The sequence below is a fragment of the Rhipicephalus sanguineus genome, chromosome 2 (genome assembly GCF_013339695.2).
Source record: "Rhipicephalus sanguineus isolate Rsan-2018 chromosome 2, BIME_Rsan_1.4, whole genome shotgun sequence".
Lineage (NCBI taxonomy): Eukaryota > Metazoa > Arthropoda > Arachnida > Ixodida > Ixodidae > Rhipicephalus > Rhipicephalus sanguineus.
Genome location: NC_051177.1, coordinates 142,108,027 through 142,130,324, shown reverse-complemented (window position 1 = coordinate 142,130,324; position 22,298 = coordinate 142,108,027). Strand labels below are relative to the sequence as shown.

General features: G+C 45.7%; 1 protein-coding gene across 2 annotated transcripts in view; it reads right to left on the bottom strand.

Moving 5' to 3' along the window:
• The window catches only part of LOC119383741 (KICSTOR complex protein ITFG2), an 89,905-nt gene that overhangs the window by 55,712 nt on the left and 11,895 nt on the right, over positions 1–22,298 (bottom strand). For both annotated transcript variants that reach the window (XM_037652037.2, XM_037652038.2), the window contains exons 2-6: positions 17,986–18,081; positions 15,068–15,109; positions 14,370–14,435; positions 12,617–12,698; positions 3,882–3,961 (exon numbers count right to left, since the gene is read on the bottom strand). In XM_037652037.2, coding sequence (XP_037507965.1) covers positions 3,882–3,961; positions 12,617–12,698; positions 14,370–14,435; positions 15,068–15,109; positions 17,986–18,081 — 366 coding nt within the window. The remainder of the gene's footprint in view (positions 1–3,881; positions 3,962–12,616; positions 12,699–14,369; positions 14,436–15,067; positions 15,110–17,985; positions 18,082–22,298) is intronic.

The following is a 22,298-nucleotide window of genomic DNA, read 5'->3' as shown; positions in this document are numbered from 1 at the left end:
ATTTTTCAAGTTGCAGCCAGACAAGACGATCACCTACAAGGGAGACAGCTGTGCCGGCGGCAAGCGCAGCAAAGAGCGTGTCACTGTTCTGGTCGCCGCAAATATGACCGGTACGGAAAAGGTCCCCCTTTTTGTGATTGGCAAAGCACTCAAGCCACGGTGCTTCAAAAACATTCGGTCACTGCCGACGGAGTACGCCGCAAACAAGAAAGCCTGGATGACAGGTGACCTATTCAGGAAGTGGCTACTGAAATTCGACAGGCGAATGGAACTGGGCGGCAGATGCGTTCTTCTTGTCGTCGACAACTGTTCGGCGCACAAAGTCGACGTTGAGCTCAACAAAGTTAGTGTTCCTTCCAGCAAATACGACTGTGGCCCTACAGCCAATGGACCAGGGTGTGATAAGGAACATCAAGTGCTTTTATAGGCGTCACATGCTGGACAGAATGATTTTGTGCGCGGGCGACAGGAAGGACTTCGGCATTACGCTGCTCACTGCCATGCACATGTTGGTGCGCGCATGGGAACAGGTGACCGCGACCACAATCGCAAACTGTTTCCGCCACAGTGGATTTGCAGCTGGAAGTGCGCAGGATAGTTGTGACGTCGACGTGGACGGAGCTGAGGAGCTCATGCCAGTGGCATTGCGCGACACTCTTCGGGGCGTACGTTTTGCCGATTATGTTGAAGTTGACACTGGTGCATCGGTGTGTGGTGCCCTGACTGATAGGACATTATCGCTCAAGTAGCCAGTGCGCAGCCTGTTGCTGAAGAGCCAGAAGGTGAGGAAGACGAAGATGACGAAGCGCCTGTGCGCCCGTCAGCTTCTGCGGTGATGGAGGCACTTAATGTGGCGCGTCTCTTCTTCAGCTTTGAAGAGGGTGAAGAGGATTCCCTGCGCCGCGTCCGCGCGCTAGAACAGAGAGCCGCAGCTGTGGCATTCAGAGAAAAGAAGCAGATGGTCATCACCGACTTTTTTGGCCAATAAATATTTTTCGTGCCCCCACCCCCGAAATCCACCCATTTTTGCTCACTTTCATTATTTTGAATTTTGTTTAATTCGAAATTGCTCAGCGTTCCCGTGGAATTCGAATTAACGAGCTTTTACTGTACGAATTTGAAGGGGGAACGACAATATTCGTTTCGCCCAAAATTTGGTATCATCAAAAGACTAGCAAGACCTGTTTTCAAACTACGATATACGCACAAAACATTAATTTCTGTCAAAAGAACTCGCGTATGCCTTTCTGAGACGCACATGAAAGGACAAATAAGGGACGGCGCAGCTGGCTGCCGCGAAAGCGCGCGTCAAAGCTTCGCATGAGGCCAACTGAAAACTAAGTGAAGTCTGCTCCACCATAGTGACAAGCGAAGATTGACACGAAAGCCGAAAGGCTTCGTGCGAGGAACGTAGGCAGGAATTCTTGTGTTGGGGGGGGGGAGCGGGGTCGGCACCTCCTTGATTTGAAGTGGGGGCCGGGCAGGCAGATGTGGTCAAGTGTCATTTTGGGCTCTGTATGCCATAGCAAAAAACAAATAATAATAATAATTGCGGCGGGGGGGGGGGGGTGCGCGCCCCTCCTGGCTACACCATTGTTTCGTGCCTTTTAGGGGCGAAGCTCCTCAGGGTGTGGGCCTGTCCCTCCTTTTTAGTATGTAGTATGTAGCCACGCATAGTGGGATGTATCCACTCCATGTGATAAAGATGACGATGACCACTGATGACCATGAAGAATAAGCGCGTTCCAGTACAGTGGAATGTACCCACTACACGTGATAACGATGACGATGATGACCATGAAGTATAAGCGTGCTGCAGACCACACATTCTCTTTCTGTCATGGATGAAAACAATCGTGAAGGCGCTCTCGCCCTCGAAAGGCAAAACGGCAACGCCGACAATAAACGTTCCCCTGTGCTTAACGTCATATATGAGGACCCCCACGTTTGTGTGTCAGGTCTTTATATGATGATCGAGTGGGCAGAATTTACGGGGATTGGCGGTTTACCAGATTACCTCCGGAGCTTCGCCCACTCATCATCATTCACTTCGTGGATATGGCGTGATTTTTTTCAACGACTATATAGCCTTTAATCTACCACTGCGTTAGCGTTAGCCGCGTACCTTCGGAGCTCGTAGTCGCTATCGATGATCGCACTGATAGTGGCCATGGTTTCGTGCGCAGCGGTTGCGGCAAACGGTAGTTCCGTTTTCAATCCGCCTGCGCTGGCTGCGCACGTGCCTTCAGAACTACATTCTGCGTCGCCTGTATTGCTATCTATAATCGCATCTGCCACTGTTTTGTCCGCGGCATTTGCGGGAAGCAGCGCCACTTAAACTGGGTGGGCGTTAAACGCACGTGCACTTTCGGAGTCCCGTCAGTTTCGTCGTCGCCATACATGATAGTGTCAAGAGCGACTGCGGTTTCGCCCACAGCGGTTATGGCAAACGATAACCACAGTTCTGACAGTGTGAGCACTGGCCGCGCGCGTACTTCCGCAGCTAACAGCATTCTGCTCTCGGCCGTCGCTCGACGGATTCGGTACCAAAGTTCGTATCACCCGCCGCGATGCGGAAAAGTGTTCGGAACATCCAAATTTCGGCCCATTCGACACAGTGGAATTCGGCTGGGAAATTTCACGAATTCGTATCAGCCGGTTACGTTTATATCAGCGCCTCCTAAATTGGTTTACTTGGGTTCGCAAAGAGCCTGGATCGGACTGGGTTGCAATTTTTGTCATGTCCAAATGTGTCTGATATGCAGGTCTTTGGAGTTTTCAGTACACCTGCTGAATTCCGATGCGTCTTCGTGGCCTCAATGTGCCTCTTGTGTAGCATGTCGCTTTATCGCTGCAAAATCATGCTGTTATTTCTGCTGTGTAGCTGCCCCTAACTGTGGTCAGCCGTAACCGTAGTCAGTTTAACCACGGTTAAGGTTGTCTCTGTGACAGGGGTATAACACTCGTTCGAGTAGCGGAACTTAAAAAAGGGTGCAAAAATAAGACAGGCGTGGACGTCGTTGTACTAACAACTGAAATTTTACTTCTATGTTGCTGCGGCTGTGCGGTCACACCAGCTCACGGCGAGCCGCTCCTTCCAAGGTGCAATTTTGGGGGGTCACGCCAATTTGCAGCAGTCTGGAGAGGGTTATGTCGGTTATGGTTATGTCCCCAGAAAGCGCCGGGCAGCGTGCCGAGAAAAATGATGCACGAACACATTCCTCTCGCGGCACGAACATTTTGCCGCGAGGCAGCTTTGGAGTGTCGCGTTTTGCCGGCGGCGGCACGCTGCGCACGTTTTTCCGCTAGTGTGCTTATAGTTTGGCGCAGTTCTGGCGCAAAACAGCGGAGATGTAGCAGGATGTAGCAGCTTTCACGTCTTGGCGCAGTTTGGCGCAATTGGCGCAGCTATCACATCACTGTATTACTGTAAGAAAACAAAGGTGCAGTAGCTGGCTGATATACTGACCTCGAAATTTGTCCAATCATAAAACCAATCTTCAATAAAATAAGTTCAGTAAATTACAGCGTAAGATTTCAAAGTACCAATTCGAACTGTGAACATGCACATCAGGTGCACTGTTTGCTATGCCACATTTTTACACTTGCAAATGAAAGCTAAAATGAAAGCTGAACGTTATTCACTTTATGGCTTCACCAAAGCATAATCAATGGCCACTTGCAGATTTGTGCTTCTCATGCAATGCACGTCCAAAGATGAAGTTGAAAAAGATAAAAGTAAATAGCTGCACAAGCCATAGACGACATACATGTTTTAGACGTGGCTGAAGCACTATTGTCAATGATGTGAGGGATATTATGACACGGAACACTTTATCAGTATAATGAACCAGCTACAGTAGACAGGGCTGCCCACGCACCTCACTTAGTGAACTCCACTGGTACGTCCTTACAACACGATCAGTCAGGCCAAGGATTAGCTCCATCTTCCCATCCTTGTCTGAGGAAAAATGCAGACCAATTATAAACAAAGGGCAGTTGCAACAGCTTGCAATTACCAGCAGAACACACTGCGCGACGATTTCCACTGGAAATTTATCTCTTCTACAGAAATTGGAACAAGCACAACAGTGAACAGTGTAGCATTCCGTTTTTAATGCCAAAGGCAGTACAGTTGAACCCGCATATATCGAAGTTCAAGGGGATCATAAGATAGTTCACATATATTATAGTGAATTTTTAAAACAAACAAACATGCCCATCTGAGCGTATCAAGAACTCCACGCATCTCAGACAGCCTCTGGAGATAGTGAAAAGCAGGAATCGCCAATTTGTTTCACCAAAGCCATGTCGAAGGCTTACTTATTAATTAGGGCTCCAAGTTTTAGGAGTTTATTTTTCTTGAAATTCGGACGGTGTTTTTAGGAGTTCATTTTTTTTGTTTAAATTCGGCGTTTATCAAAGTTTATTTCTTGCAAATCCCCAGTTCTCCGAAATTCGGAGTTTAATTTTGCATTATTCACAATACTCCAAAATAGATGAAAGTATATCTGAACACAACAACATCAGAACACACGAAACATATTTTAGTTGTCTGGAAGGTTTTAACACACAAACACATACACACACAAGCACAAATATTTGAATACAAAACACCTACGTTTTTGCGTATTGCAACCTTAAAGCTTGTTGGACTAGGAGCAAGCATACTCCATAAGGTTGCTGTCACTGATCGAAGAGCGCTCCTATTGACTGATGAATCTCAGCTTTGAATATGCCCTTTCAACGTTTGCGCTAAAAACAGGGAGAGCCAGAAGACTCGCCGCGCAGCGAGAAAGCACTGCAGCCACTGGACGGTGTGGAGTCTCCGAAACGACAGGGGTTCAACAATGTTACTGATTTCATAGCTCTGATAGTTCGAAAAATCAATCATGAGCAGGCTCATGTCGCAAGTTTCAAGAAACACTAACTTAAAAATCGGCGCTAGGTTTCAAACGAGTGGGGTAGCTCATGCTCCACATTAGGATTCACAATTTGAACACTGCATCAAAACGATACACTGGTGTACTGGAGTACATCGCAGATGTTCCGCTCAACTGTCTGTCTCCAATTTTCAGCAACAGCAGCATAGTATCCTTGAAGGTCTGTGACAGTCATTGAGCGGCAATTCTCATGACAGAGATCCAAGAGACTTGTGAGATCTGGTGTGAAGACCTCAGATGGGTCACGCCATCGACTGAGGAGCACCGCGTGAAAACGAACCACCAGTGTAGGGTAAACGTGGCGTACCAGGGTACTCTCTGCCTCAAGTTCCTTAATGAATGAGAACACGAATTCGTCTTAAGAAACATCAGCTTAATCAGCAAGACGTGCACATCTTCTGGCGACGAAACAAGTGTTTTGAGCTTCTCACACTTCTTTCCCTTGGCATAGTCGCTTCTAAAGAAAGCCAAAATGGCATGCCAATAGTCCAGAACATCTAGGGCTTCATAAATAGAGGACCACCTAGAAGGACATACAGTCATCAGCAACTTGATAGTCATGTCCATGGCCCCGACCACATGACCAAACTTAAGGCGCAGCTCCCGCGATGACCTCAAGAGGGGAGTAAAGTGCACAACAAAATCGTGAACTGCTTAAATAACTTTGTCTTAATTCCATCCTCCAGAGCGTTGTTAAGTAGTTTATAATTGGCCAAACCTGCCGACATATCAATGACCGCTTAGAAAACGCCCTTTTGATAAAGAACGTAACAGTGTCATATTGGCAGTTAAAATCGAAGTTTGTCGGATAAATCCGAATTGTAGGGGTGTGCGAATATTCGAAATTTCGAATATTTTTCGAATAGTGTTTGCTATTCGATTCAATTCGCACTGGAATTTTACTATTCGAACTTCCCAAAAACAAATGCAGTCAGCGTCCGATTGAAAGTGACCCCTTCAGATTTTCAATATGCTTCACCTCATTACACTCTCGCATTGCGGCAAAGCTGTCTTTCAAGCTCCGTTACGGTCGAACTTTTCCAAGAGACAGTCAACGTCCGATTGGAAGTGATCCCTAGATTTTCAATATGCTTCACCTCATCACACTCCGGTATTGCGGCAAAGCTGCCTTTCAAGCTCCGTTACGGTCGAACTTTGCCAAGAGACAGTCAACGTCCGATTGGAAGTGATCCCTTAATTTTCAATATGCTTCACCTCATCACACTCCGGTATTGCGGCAAAACTGCCTTTCAAACTCTGCTACGGTCGCAAATGTATTAACTCGAAAAAACACTGGTTCCAACGTGGAGATGAAAGATGTGGCAGAGAGGGGGCAGGGGGCTCAATTAATGCTGTTTTGGACCTGAAATTTGGGCAGGAAGTCCGAAAAATTGGAAGCCGAAGCTTTTTAGCATCCATAATTTCAGATGTTCTTCGATATCGACGTCTTCAAGGCAGATTTGGAACTCCGGACTTGAAGGGAGCACACCCTTGTCCGCCACATCAGTTGGGCTTCCACAGAAGTTGAAAGAGGAGGAGAGGCTGAAGAAATGGCATCTTTGCCTGTCACGTGTAAAGTGTTGTCGGCAACACTTTGGTTGCACCAAATCATGTACATAAATAGAATTCGGCCTCTACTTTGCTTCACTCTTGATAAGACAACTATGAAACACCACCCCGCCAGTGCTTCATCAACCTAGCGAAAAGAAACACATTCATGTTGCTATCTCATAAGAATATGCTTAGGAATCCTCTCTAACTTCTTTTTTAGGAGCTTGCTCACCAAGCTTCTTATGCTCGCGCCTTGTCCTCACCTATGTGACCGTCGGCACGGCGGCACACACCACGCTCGGCGCAGCTGCGCTCTCACGGCCGGACTCGACCCTCTCTCCTCCGAGCGGAGGAGAGAGTCGAGTCCGGCCGTGGCTCTGGTGATTTCAAGAATGCTCACTAGATGGCGCCGCCGCTGAAGGCGGCACACACCACGCTCGGCGCAAGCGCGACTGCTCGAGGGCCGCACCTCTCGTTTCGCTGGCTTCCTTTCTCTTCGCCGGGAGCTCACTCTTCGTTGCCGCTTCGCAGCATGAATGGCAGCAGCGCGACGGGCTCGCAACGCAGCAGCATCTTGGGAAGATCTCGCCTTGCCAATAACCAGCCAACACATGATGTCACGTTACGCTCTCCAATGCGTATCGTACGACTGCAAACATCCCACCACCATCAGGGGCACCTGTATCGATGTTGCCTTCTCGAACTTTCCATCGCGTCCCATCATCGATGATCCCTCGGCAACATACTTTACTGATCATAAAGCAATCATCTTTAAAGGGAAACTAGTCCCCAAGCTCATCGAGGGACGCCCTTCTTGAACTTGGTAAAACAAGATCTCTTGTGTATATATAATGTTTATAGTTCATCGAAATGTATATATACTTCAAAATGTATATAGAGCATCCAGCCTTACATTAATAAACATTATGTAATGCATATATAACAACGTTGTCACGTTTATATACAATGATAGAGGAATGTGTTTGAACTTGGTAAAACAACATTTTTTGTGTATATATAATGTTTATAGTTCATCCAAATGTATATATACTTCATCAAAATGTATATAGTGCATCCAACCGTAAATTAATAAGCATTGTGGATGTAATGTATGTATAACAACGTTGTCACGTCTATATATGATGGTAGAGGAATGTGCACGGTGCATTCGCGGGTTACCCGATCATCTCCGAGCAAGCTCCTCTAACATCATTCACTTCGTGGATATGGCGGTGAATTTTTTTTCAATTTCACTTCGAAGTATCTGAAAAATATTCTAGAAATATTCGTGAAATATTCAAAAAATATTCGATTCGATTCACACTCACACTTCAATATTCGAATTTGCTTCGCACCCAAAATTTTGCTATTCGCACAGCTCTACCGAATTGTCAAAAATTTTACCGGCAAGTGTTTATCGGAGTTTTTCGGATTTATCCGAAAACACGGAGCCCTACTTACAATTCATGTTTCGTCTACACCTTCCTGTGGGGGCTGGGAAGTGTAAGCAGTGTGTCAACACTTTTTGCAATAATGAACGGCCGCAGGTACAGTCGTTTATTCGGACGCTGAAAATTCGGACGTGCTCGTTTATTTGGACACGTTCGCGGCACCGCCACTCGTGCCATTAAAGTAATGTAAACTCATGACCGAAAATTCGGACGCATCACAGTGCGCCGTTCAATTTTTCGGACTCCGGCTTGCTGACCGAGTGCGACATATAGAGTTTCTTACAATAATACCTAGAGGGGAATCTGGCGCTAGTGTCTACGCGGGCTCCTTGAGCGGCGCTTCAACCACCATGGGATTGATGGGAAGTACAGGCTTCAGATTTGCTTCGGATGGATTAGGTTCTTGAGATTCGCGACGCTTGTTTGCTGAGTGTAAAAGAAAGTGATATGAACTTATTTCCAATTAAAACTTGCTTCATTCTTTTGTACGCAAAACTTATTGCAAAAAGTTTGCATGACCGTGAGATAGAACTGAAACCTAGACAAATACAACCACCGGGGTATGCATTGCTCTGCAATTGTGTTCCAGATTTGACATCACTAAATAATAAATTATTTTCTTTACAACACTTAAATCAAACGCGCTTGTTTTTCCCTCGAAAGTACGCATTATCTATTTATGGAAATAACAGTACCGTATTGAGTGAGGAACACTTAACGTATCATTTGCTGCGATGCCAGATGCATCTGTCCAAGTGGCCTGCCCCCAACGCATCTCTCGTTTTGTTGTGAAGTCGACTCAGAGGAGTGTGACAGTGCGTCTACTTAGCTTCACCGTCATTTTGCAGTCGATTTGAAAGAGTTGCGACAAGTGGCGCTTATCACAAAACCTGAACTCTATGCAATTTCCTGCACTGGCATGGGACACTACATCTATGCGCAGAGGGAGTGCACGACGCTTTGCTAAAACTGTCAAATGCAACCTGTAAAGCTGCAACGTGGCAGCAAACCAAGAAACCTAGTGGTCTTCAGCCTCTATGAACAGCAAAGGCACTGCTTGAGTGCTTTGCAACGCACCCCACTGCCCACGCCTCGCAAAGAATGAAACTGAAACTGTAGAAAAAGATCCGTAGATAGTTCGCTAGCTAACAAAATCCAATCCGAAGCCTGTACTTCCCATCATTCCCATGGTGGTTGAACGATCGCAGCACCAGTTTCCTTTCTAGGTTATTGTAAGAAACTTTATGGAGGGCGACGTTGAATGCCATGACAAGCTGTCAGCAATGTTTACATTATTTTTGCTAGGTTGCCAGCACTGAAATGTTGCACTGAGATTGTGCCAATGTCAAAATCAACGCAGAAATTACTGATCTCGAAGGCTATGTTTGTTGGCTACACGTAACAGTTGCCTTTTGGCTTTAGCCAGAACATTCTGAAATGTAGCCAGTCGAGTTTCCATTGAACGGCTACCACGGCCAAACAGCAGGCCAAGCCAAGCCAAGATCGGAGTCTGCTCGGTGCGGGGTTTTTAGATGACGGGGCACACGAGTGTGACACGGATCCTAACTCGGACAAACAGAGTATGACAACACGAGCACTGCAACATCAACTAGCCCAACATCGTTCCCTTTTGGAGTTTGAAGGTTTGCGTCAGATGTTTCTGTGGCTAGGCCTGATCTGTGTCCCGAGCTTTGCCTCTCGCTCCCTTGTTTGTTGCTTGGAATGCGAGGCCTGATCTGCTGAAGTTGGTCCGACGCCGCCTGTTCCATGTGCGCCGTCGGAACTTAAGAAACGCAGCAACTACGACCCGGACGGAGGACTAAAAAGAATGGACACACACAAGCGCTGTGTGTGTCCATTCCTTCTGGTCCTCAGTCAGGGTCGCATTGCCCATACAAGACCCTGACGATGGCGAAAAAAGCAGCGATTAATCACCAGGTGGAAGGCGGCCAACCTCAAGTTGCTTGGGTGCAGTTTGGGTGTTTTCGCCGAGTTGGGCGATGAAATCATCCATCAGCTACTCGAACCAGCGCATGTGGACAGTGACTGCCAAAATGACGCACCTCCCACACCTCAGCCATCAAATGCAGATTTAGCGTAAGCCGTTGCAGTGCTATTGCCGACCCACAGGGGTGGCCAAACATTGGCTGAAATACAGGCCAACCTGGTTGCGCATAAGTGTGCACATGTACAGACGTGCATTGACAAGTTTTTTCCGGCCGCTGGGCCAATAAAGGTGCTTTTTCTGGCGAATACTTTTTTTCGGACTCCCAATTATTCAGACTTTTCGGCGGTTCCCGCCGAGTCCGAATACAGTCGAATCCCGCTATAACGAATACCGCTACAATGAAATTTCCGCCACAACGAGTAATTTTTGATTCCCCGTCAGCCGCCCATAGAAAACAATGCAAAAAATGTCTCGTCACAACGAATACTTTTTCTGGGTATTTCCACTTGAACGAAGTTTTCACGAGTGCCACCAGATAAGGAAAAGGAGCTTGCCTAGGATTGCTGCGAAATTCCGCTATAAACTCGACCATTTCTCGTTGCCAGAGCCGTGCGACCGCATCGCAAGACCCGTGTCTTCATCGGAGACATTCTTTATGCCACCACACGCACATCCCGGTAAATTTTCCGCCATTGAGATGCTCGGCGACAGATCGTCCATCCACCATGATGCTGCCGGCGGGTTTGATGCGCGTGTGGGCCGCGGAAGAATCGTTCTTCAAGAACTCCCACCATGTTTTTGAAGTAGCACTCAAAACAATACTACTGCTCGTCGTCACCCTGCGATCGTGAATGACATCCACGGCGTTTTGAAGGCACACGCACGGCCAGCGTGCACCTAGTCCAAGTGCAACTACATTCTGCCGCAACCGCTGCGAACAGAAATGCGGTCGTGTCGACGCGATCATGGGCGACCAGGAAAGTACGCGCGCATCCAACGTATGCACACCGACTCAAAGCAATGCTGCGGTCAAAACTGCGGTAGACGCGATCACAGATAGCAACGATGCAGTTCTGAAGGCACGTGCCCGGCCAGCGCGTACAGATTGAAAACGGAACTACAGGTTGCCACAACCACTGCGCAGAAAACCGCGGTCGCTATCGTCGCGATCATCGATAGTGAATACGCTCAAGTATGCAGCTAACACACTGGAAGAAAGATTAAAGGCAATAAAGTTGTAAAACGGCACGAAGCGTTTCGGCTTTCCTTTCGCTCACTTATGACTGTGGTAGGGCGGAGCTCCAGCACTTCGTTTTCAGTTAGCCTCTAGCAAACTTTGGCATGCTCCTTCGTGGCGCTCGGCACGCTTCGAGGGTAGCCTGCATATAGTATTTGCTTGTGTATAACCCACGTATATAACTCGCGTATTGACGCAAAGCCGCCTTCCTTGCATTGCCGTGAAGTTAACTTGCGCACCGAAATTCGCATATAACCCGCACCCCGAGTTCAGCGCTAAATTTTCTGCATATTTTGCGTGTGTTATATGCGAGAAAATATATTCACACGGTGTGCGGCCAAGTACGTCCGAGCTAGCGAGAATTCAATGCAAAAGACAATGAATGTGCTTGCCGGGACCAAAGGACGAGTCATAATAATTAGATCTTCCTAACTTTAGTGGTCTATAGATGAAATTTCGCTGCAACGAAATTCCGCGACAACGAACTTTTTCGCGCGTCCCGTCAATTTTGTTGTAGCGGGATTTGGCTGTAAACTGTTGGCGACTGTATTATGCTTCACTGCAAAGCAGTTCCCTCTACTATTAGTATTCTTCACTAAATTACACGACTATGTTGCAATGAAACATCCCGAAGTAAGTCCGTCATTACGGAGCGCAAACAAAATCTCCGATGCATGAACTATGCAGGTTTTGAGACCCATCATACTCATTTTCCTCCATGGCCTGCACTGTGCTTTGTATTTTGCAAGGCAGCGCAGGCCAAAATCTGCCAAAGCAGTAGAGAGACTAAATCTGTACTGCTGCGCTCGCGTGCCTTACACGAATGTGCAGTGACACTGTATTTTTCACATTTGGAAGGCTTTCTCTAAGTAACTTGGCAAGAAGCAGAATAAAAAAAGGACCCAGAAACATAGAAGGGACACACACAAAGCTGTACTGGTATGCTCCTGCCTTTGCTAACATATGCATACACATTGTTCTTGCATACACTTAGCGTAAATCAACTAGCCCAATTTTTCATGCTATTATACTTCCTCTCTATACCAGAAGAAGCAAACACGAAGTCTGTACCTTTCTGGAAACACATCAATTTGACATCTCTTGTGTTTCTCTAACACAACACCCTAATAGACAGAACAATTAAAAAGTTAGCTAATTACTGTAGTAACTGATGAACCTCAAAAGTTACTCACACTTTCACAAGAACACTCGAGGCACCACTTACATGCTCTTATTCCAATAGATTAAGTCATCTTTCTTAAAACTTTTGTGCATGATAGCTGGGACATGCTGTATAAATTATGCGAGCCCATCTACATCAACATTTCTGCAGATGCCAACTTCACAATGCAGAAGGGTTTCTTGAAGTGCCAGTTTCCACTGATGTTCTTGACACAGACTGCACATTGGCCTCAACAGATTAGCTCCCCCCCACGCCAATAAAAAGAAATGTTACAGAGAAAAGAAAAAAAACAGGATAACTCACTGATATCAGCCAGCAGGGCCATCTTTGTGTTTGCAGGCAACCGCTGGCTGTGGAAAGGCTGGAGCTGCTTCCGATCATCCTCCTTCATAAAAAAAAAAACATTAGATTATGGAGTTTTACATGCCAAAATCATAACATGATTATGAGGCATGCCACAGTAGGGGACTACTGATAGATACTGATTGCCTGGGATTCTTTAACATCCCCATAAACATTAGTACATGGGCATTTGTGCATACTGCCTCCTTCGAAATGCAGCCAACTTTGCAGGGAATCAAAGCTGCACTCTTATTGCTGGGCAGTGCAACACCTAGCTACCACGGCAGGCCAAATGAACGAAGGAGAATACAGAAAATATTGCAGCCGTCTTCCAGGACCAACGTAAAGCAAAGATGGTGAAGACAGCCACAAAGTACATTTGGCTAGCCACTTTCAAATGTTGGTGAGCTAGCTTTACACTTGACCAATTGGAATCGAGTGCTTTACAAACATTCAGGCGGCTCCTTCAAAGCCTTGCACTTCAGTTCACAATGATAAAAGGCACTGTCGCTTTCCTACTGGAAGCAAGACACAAATTAAATGAAGCTGCAGTCCTGTAGAGCTGCTGCGGACTTTTTTTAGAAAAGGTTTTGCGCACGCACACCTTGTGTGCCAACATTTGCCTTAAAAACAGAGCTGATGCATGACTGCTTCTGGCCTTTTGACTGCTCTGTCAAGGAGCGAAACAACTGGCTCAGGCCTGATTTTCCTGGTGCGTGCCACCACTGCATTTCAGTTAAACTTACTGGTTACATATAGTCCTCATCTTACCCAACAAAGACTTTTTCTTTCATAATTTTTACAAATTTTTGAAGTGCCATTTCTGAAGTGTCACTTTTGAAGTGTTTTGAAGTGTCACTTTCTTAAATGTACAAAAATATTTGAAGTGCAGCTGCTATTATTTTCCTACCAATGCACATTTATACACAAGTTTAGTTATATAAACTTTGCATTTACTACCTCAGCTATTTAGATTTTATTTTCTATTCGTGGTCACCGCCATCTCCGACGAATAATATTTCAGTTCTGTATGTTGTACTATCGGCGTCAAATGAAACCCAAAGACTGGCAAGCCGTCGCAGTGGTACAGTTCGCGCCATCCAGTTACCACCATGGACAGGCGCGCATATGCGCAGTGCAGTCAAACAGGATGCGCGAGCCTGTCAATGGTGATGACAGGATGGCGCGCACTATACCATGCGAAAGCTTGCCACTGTTCGGGTTTCATTTGATGCCGATTGTACATTGAATAAGGTCGTGAAACGCTACACGCACCCATGCAGCTCTTTTCATGCACATGATTCTGCTGTAGTACCATTCATTTAGTTGTTCCAAATACAAAACGGCAATGTTAACAGCCCAAACTAGAGGCACTTAAATGCACCCACGAAATAGTCTATACACTTCAATGAATGTGACTGCCGTAATTATAATGCCTCTCTATTACAACTGCTGTATTTTGCTTTTCTGTAGATTCCGTCAGCCTCACAGCCAATGCCGATTTTATACTGCTTTACTACGCATTTCTTTTCCCTTTGCAGTCCGTACATTTGCTACCACTGCATGCCAGAGGAAAGTCAAGCCTCCATGTCCCAAACAGTGGCAGCATGTTGAATAAGCATTATTGATAAGTGGAAAAAAAAAAAATAAAGTCTGTGCACTGTAGCAATTCGATGAATGTACCATAAAGATTGTCAAGAGAAGCCATACTCACATTTGTGTCTGCCTGCAGAGCAAACATGTGGCACCAGCCATCACCGCTGATGCTAAGAACCTTGTTCTGTTGAGCAGTATAAAAAAAAATAAGAAGACAGCAATGAGTGAGAGAGTACAAATGCACTGACACTTGATTCAATAGACAAGACAGTTAAAAAAGCAGTGGACGAGCTACAAACATCAACTTGAGAGAGCAAAGCTACTTCACTGTGAAGACAGTACAGCGACCCAAAAGCAAAAATATCAGTTCAAAACCGATGATACCTGATGCTTTCTGTCTCTATCATGCACCAAAAGAAATATGCCAATAACTACACAAATGTTCAATGCAAAAATCGGCTGTTATTCAAGCAACTCCAGGTCTTTTCTTTCCGATATATCTTCTTTTTTTTTAAACAGGTGCTGCAGTGGGTGGCTGCTCTTGATAATAGCAATGGCAAAATGGTTGTCAAGGCCAACTAAAGAGGGCAAAAAGAGCTGTGTTAAAGCTATTTTGTTGTTCTCTATGAGAGGCACTGCATGAGCGTAAAAGGGAGGCAACTCTCCGGTATATGCATGCTTTCACTATGGCAGCCTCGGATAAGTTGTAGTGCCTGCGGAATTTCCTACCTAGAAACTTCAGTGCGCGCACCAGCAAGCAAGAGACCCTACGCAGAATGTGCAAGCTTATGCACACAGTGTCTAGCTCCACCTCACCTGAGAGTCATTCAGGATGTCGCCAACGATCACAGCAGCCACCTGCATTCAAGAGACAGCGCTCGTCAGGCATTGTTTTATTTGGAACACAGAACTTAACTAGCTTCCCCCGGTGGAAACATCAAACAGGCTCACATTCACAGACAGCACACATAGGTAACTAAAATCAAGCAAGACGCAGCAGAATAAAAAGTGACTGTCGTTAACTGCAAAGACAAAATGTGTGTGCTTGGGCCATCTTATGTGAACAGTGAGGTATGCCATGCAATCTAAAGGTAGCTTGCCTTTCTGCACATTTAAGGGGGACACTGGTCTTTCAAGATGTAAAATCATGAAAAAAATCATTTTTAAAACAGCATTTTTGTAACATACAGGCATTGCCGCAAGTACTGACCAAGTTTCTTACACCTTGGATTGATATTTCGGCCACAGCATCAATTTATACCACAAAAAAAGGCTATATTCTAAATGAAAAAAAAGCACAAAAATGGAGCTCTTCATGCTATGAGGCTGTTGAATGATGTATGCTGCAGCAGTACTCATGCAGGTTATATGCCTGGTGGCTACTAATCATCTAACAAAAAAATTTTTACATTTTGTGTTGCATGAGGTTCAAAATCGGCATTATCTGCTTTTCTGCATTTTCTCAAAACCTGAGTTGTTGACTCTTTGCAACCTTTCGGGAGTGGTCTTTCAGTAATCAAAGCACCTAGAATTGTGATTCTTGTTGCACTACTGAGCTATATGAGTATTGCCCGCAGGGGTAGCAGCGGATTTTTGTATTTCAGTTTTAATGTCTTTTTAATTGTCCGTGCATTAAACAACTAACTAGCTACACCTTGAACAGAAAGCTTTGATATGCTGTATAATTCTTAATAGTTTGCACGTCAAAATAGTATTCCTACCCCTGTAAAGCTTGTTTCCTAGTATCCGGCTATGTGCCTAAAGGGAAGCTGAAGCACTTTTTTAAAAAAATGACTTTAGAATGTGTAATCATAGTTTGATCCTAGCTGAATACGAAAACCAATGTAAGAGTTCACAGAAGTGAACGCAAATGGCATTTCTTGGCAAAAAAAAAAGAGCGGCTGCAGCCGCAGGGCTTCTTGAACTGCTGAGCGAAGGCGGTGACGTCAACTTCGGTGTGCCGCGTCATCGGCGCCATCAACTCTGTGAAAGCATGGCCTTCGCGATCAGTTACACCAACGCGCGCAGCCAGATGTAGTCACGGAGGCCACGGCTCCGCCAAAACCACGGTAGTAGAATAAAACAGGTGGCCCATCGAGCGCCGCGAGCGCGTCGCCGTACTGCACGAGTTGCTTGCGGCCGCCGCTAGCTACGCGACGAGTTTTGGGGCCGAAAGACGCGCACCGCAAGCTCTCGCTGTGCTGTAAAAACCGGTTTCTCTAGCTAATTTTGTGGCTTTAAACGGCTGTTTGTGCTTTTACTAGCTTGTAGTGGCTGTCTGCCAGCTTCGACCGCAAAAGTAAGAGCGCCAGGCTTTATGAAGCTTAAAATTTTTTAATCGACGCGGGTAGTCCCGATATGACTGTCACAGGGTGCCGATTGCAAGAGACGTGCGCGTATTTTTTTTTTTTTCGAAAGCGTGAAAATTCCTACCGGCGAGTGTACAGAGTAAGCAAAAAAGCATTTGGTTTTCACGTTATCTTATGTAAGTCGGAGGACTGTAGCTGGCGGTCTTTCCATGGAATTGCATTTATCCACAACTGCAGTCGCTTTTCGCCTTTCGGCGCGGTGACAAGACACAGCTTTTCTTTGCACGTTTTGTAGACAGACTTGCAATTTGGAGCAAAGCATTTTCGTCCCATGGTGGCCGCCGCATCAGCAGCACAGATCGAGCCACCGTGGTTTCAGCCGTGGTTCCAGCTTACAAAGTGAGCGGAAACACCGATGCGGTCGCGCACGTTGGTTTGACAGAGCGCAACAAAGGCGACGTATCAGAGCGGATCTCAAGCCGTGGGATCACCTAATCACAACCACCGTGATCTGGCCGTGATCATGACTCGAAGGCTGATTGCGACTTTGCGACGCTGGTTGCGTCACATAGGGACGCTATTGCTCGTCGGACGCTTGCGCCCACGGACGCCTCCGCATTTATCGAAGATGACCAAGCAGAAAGGAAGAGACGTGGCTGCAATGCTGGTTGCGTTGCATGCTTTCATTAGTGGCGCGTCCGTTCTAAGCGACGGCAACTCTTCAGTGTTGCTCTAGGCCTCTCTGGTGTAATAAATACACCGCGGATCTCTTTCTCAAAAGTTAAAGATGTAAATTGCAGTTTAAATGCTCGCGACGCACACTGGCCACATGCTTTCAAATGCGCCGGAGTGGAGATATCGGCCCAGAGTATAGTTGCTGCCACCTTGCGGAAAAGCGGCGGCAACTCGAGCACCTCCGTGACACGCGCGGCGCATTGGCGGAGCGGTGCTGGCGCGTTGAGCCACCTGTTATTCTACCACCGTGGCCAAAACTACCGACGATGACGTAGTTCCGGTCACGCCCACACTTTCGGCGCGTTCGCGTGGGCGGAGCAAGACGCACTTTTCTTTCGCGTATTTTAAAGCTCCTGCTGCCACAACAGCGAAAAAAATTACGCCATCGTCGACAATAAGGTTTGTCCTTGTTAACAACAAAGTTTTACCGAATTGCAAAACCACTTCAGCATCCCTTAAAGCAAGATTTCGATTAGTAGTTCTTGTTCCATTGTTCCCGGAAATACTGCTAATTAATTTTAATTAACTTCGGAACTAATTGACATATTTGAAGAACAATTGCATATTTGGAATCGGCAAAGAAAACTAAACAAGGCTGCACAGTTTCATTAAATTTGGTAAAGGGAATCTTGATTATTTTTAAAAACCCACTTCCCCCCTTAAGTGACGAGAACTCTGCAAGGGTCTTACCGCCCCCAAGTTCGATGCCAGAGCCCATGGTCTAGGTTGCTGGAACTTGAAGACAGCGAGTTCCCCCTGAAGGTTGCCGGCCACCAGTTCAACGTTCTAGGGATTCAAAGGACAGCAATGTTAATTAACCAAGTTCCTGGTTTTATCAGCAAGAGCCATGACACAATAATGCGACATGCCGCAGTGGGGCACTCTGGATTAATTTCACCACCTACGGTTCCTTGAGGGCACATGGTAACGCAAAATTTGAAAAAAAAAAAAGTTGCTTTCTTTTTATTTGCAATTTGGAAAGGGTGTCCCTTCGTGCATATTTTCCACATTCGTGCTTTTCTTAAAAAGTAATTTTTGTGGCTGAAAACCAGTTTTTCCGAAAGCAAGTGGTGAGTGAACATGCATGCTAGGACATGCCCCTAGTACGCGCTCCGTGCTTATGGTCCAGTTTTCTAAAAAAAAACGTGTACGAAAGCCAAATTGTTTGTCTGGAGTCAGCTCTGTATAGGAAATTGTCGGGTATAACTTCTAAGGCAGTCCAAAGACGCTGTGCGCCTTTACATTCGCACTTGTTCTTCGGAGTGTGTCTGTACGAACACTCAGCTCCTAGCTTCATTACACCTTGTGTCTGTCGTGCCTGTCGATAAGTTGAGATGCTGAGGGTAAAGAAGGTATTCAGAAAGTGTAGATTTCGTGGTAACCAATACAGTTCTCTTGTAAATGCGAATAAATGCGAGTAAATGCGAAAAATGTCGGCGATGTACTGAGGTGCTGAACTCTGAACCAGCAAGCACTTCATCGTTGAACCTCTCAACCTTTTCAGCGTCCTTTGAGGCGAATCACGTGCAAGGTGACAACGGGTATGCTCTAATAGACACGAGTATTATTTGTGATGCAATTAGATCAAATTGCGTGTGCAAATTCTGCGGTGCAAGTCGCATAGTCTTTGCTGTCATTGTTTAGGCTTCAGAGTCTTAAGGATTGCGACAGTGGATGTTGTTCTTTCGTTTAATGATGGCAGTATTGCACGAGCCAAAGTTCTGAAATAATTAGGATTGAAGCCTGGCCAAAATGCAGTCAATTTTCTGGAAAAAGTTTACCACAACCTACGATACATTGCGGATAGAGCTGAACGGCAGCTCACAAAAGAAGCAAGGCAAGCAAGATGAGAGGCTCCAAAGTGAAAAATTGACTTTGCAATGATTAACAAGCTTGTAGCTACTAAATAAAAGAGTTGAACGGTGTTTGTGGCAAAGTAGTTCGCTTTTCAGCTGTTTTCTAACATTAAACTCGATTATCTCAAAACCATGTTTTTGTTCCTTAGGTACTATTATTTCCTACGTATCTGAATATAACCACCTGATTATATTTTCTTGTATTTTGCATGAATGCATACAACTATTGAAGCAGAATTGAAATTATGCACTTTACAGTTCTTGTGTTACAAATTTCCAAAGATGCAAATTAACTCAAAATTTAGGTCCTACTGGTAAAAAGTTCACCAAAATTCTAATATTAATCAGATTTAAATAAATCTGTTTCAGTTAAAAGAGTGGAAGATTTGGAAGAAAATTATACATGCATTATGTGGATATCCCTTTTAGTCACTGAGAACACGGTAGCTCAAAATGGCCCAAAATGCCTGGGACGTTTAGGGCTCACCCTGTGCCCTTAAAGGGGGCCTGCGACACTTTTACAAGTAATCACCGAATGACCTCACCATCCGACTTTATTGCCTCATGAATCGACTGGCACAAAAATTTTTAGAATCCATGGAGTACGAGCAGATTTACCGGGATTTGACGCACACTTTCAGCGTTTTCTCTCTGCTTTTGTCTCAGCAAGTGCACTCAAAGCTACACAGGAGGGACGACAAGGGGACAAGAAGCTACAATCTTACGTCAGCACACATCATTACCTTGAGCTCTTTCTGTTCTTTTGTCTTTGAACATGTGGCTCCCTCTCAGTGTGATCAGGAGCGTGCTGGTATAATGCTATACTGCGTGTAATCCCAGCACTATAAAGTGCAGCAAGGGCCTACGCAGCAACCTGCAGCGGCCATGGTAACCATGCAGCTCACGATGCTCAAATCAGCCAATGAATGTAAGCCAAATTGATGTTATAAGCAGTGATGCTACCGAGGACTTCCGATTTGGAGCAATTTTTGGAGCAGCAAAATTTCCATTTTGGAGCACTTTGGAGCAGCAATAATTTCCACTTTGGAGCACTTTGGAGCAGATAATTTTGCATTTGGGAGCACTCTGGAGCAGCTAATTTTACATGTGGGAGTGCACTAGAGAAGTAAACTGCATTAACGTTCAAGCATCTGAATAATTATTATGGGGCTCTTATGAAGAGCTAAAAATATTTCGATTCAATGCAAATCTCATGGAAAAAATCATCTCAGGAGTACTCTATATTTCACTCAATAATGCAAAAATAAGGGCTCATGCAGTTGAGTGTTCTGCATTAACCTCTTTGGTGATTATTTTCGACACTAGCAAATAAACAAAATACCAGATCAATAAAATTGTACTTTATGAAATAACACTCTATAAGTACATCTATATGGTTATCAGCAGACGTGGTAGACAAAGGCTGTGACGTACATTAGTGTCTGAATGCTAAAGAGTCGCACTGTCCCTAATGCATTCCCCTAATAACCCGGTCACGCTGGCAAATTTAGTGTCATTTTGAGCGAGTGCACTTACGCTCACAGAGTGTCACTTTGGCGGCGCGCTGCTACACGAGAAAGACAAGTGTGCTTTGGAAATCATGGCAGTGGCAATTAATGGTTCAGTAACGCAACATATATTTGTTATTTTTGGCAATGCTCGCAGTTTAATTGCTTATAGGCATGAACATAATTTACAATGAACTTTGCGCGTATATGAAGTAAATGAAGAAAAGCAACCGTGGCACACGCCATCGCAAATGACTAACGAATGACTGACCTGCACATGTGCAAGGAAGTAAACAACGTGACGGACGCAGCCATTGCACGGCATGTGCTCCCGCATACCCCTAGCGGACATGACCGCAAACTGCCCGAGGGCGAGAGTAGCGAGGTTTTTTGCTGTAGTATCATTTGTTTGAATACATGGCAGCATTCCTAATAATGAGAACGATGGTTTAAAAATACCATGGTCGTCGCATTTTGCATTAGCGTATTTATTTGCAAGCCACTGCTGCCAAGGACAGACACTCCGTCGCAGCGAAGTGAGTTTGGCGAACGCACTTGCCGGCAAGTGTACTTTGCAGCGAGTGTCACTAAGCGTTCCGACAGCGTGCAAATGACACTACCGGCAAAGTGCACTCGCTCAAAGTGCACTTAAGTTGCCTGTGTGACAGGGGTATAAGACTACTCCAAGGCGAAAGCCAGGTTCTTTTTTCTCCTCGATCGATGTGTTGATCCTCCCCTCCCTCTCTGCAAGCTTTAATTCTGCACCTCACCTGGTTTTGCACTGCCTCCATGATCGGCGCACCGATCACGGAAGCAGTGCAAAGCGGCAATGTCATGTGATGACGTCATCACATGACATTACGACACATGACGCCATGATAACGTCACTAGTTCTGAAGATCTATGACGTCGTGATGACGTCACAATTTTTCACGATCTATGACGTCATGATGACGCTATCACGTGATGATTATTTTTTGCATAAATCGATTGACGCCGCCGACGGTCAATTTTCGTGTTTGATGAAGCATAGATCTAACGCTTTCGCATTAATATTGCGTATTGAACGTTAACAGCCTGGCCATTAACGACCTGGCTTTATATACCAAACTGTCCTCCATCATGTCACCACTGTGCTGTGCGCGAAATAGCTTCGCTTATCATCCACTCCACGTGAAATGGCTCCTCAATTTTTTTTTTCAATTTTTATTGCGATAGCAAATAATGGACACTCTCGGCGGGTTTTCACCGTCACCGTTGCCGTACTTTTCCGTATAAAGTCCAAACTGATAACATTACCTCGCGCCACCCCGCGCATTCTACCCGCGGGTAAAAGATCATGAGCGCTGGAAACAAACGCGGCTGAAGCGGAGATTAAACGAACCGGTCGTCTCCGTCGCACGGAGAGCCCGTGCGATAACATCTTCCCGCGAGCGGGCTTGCCGTCGATTGCTCATCAAACAGAGAGGAAATGTCTCTCTTTGATGGGCCCGCCCATCTTTCGTAAGGAGCATGAAGGGACGCCAGGGGAGGGGTGGGGGAACTGCATCGCTCGAAGGGAGCAGGCGCTGGCGCGCGCGCTATCTCGAGGCATCAGGAGACGGCTCGTCAATCTGCCGTGCTTTCACTGCCTACTTCG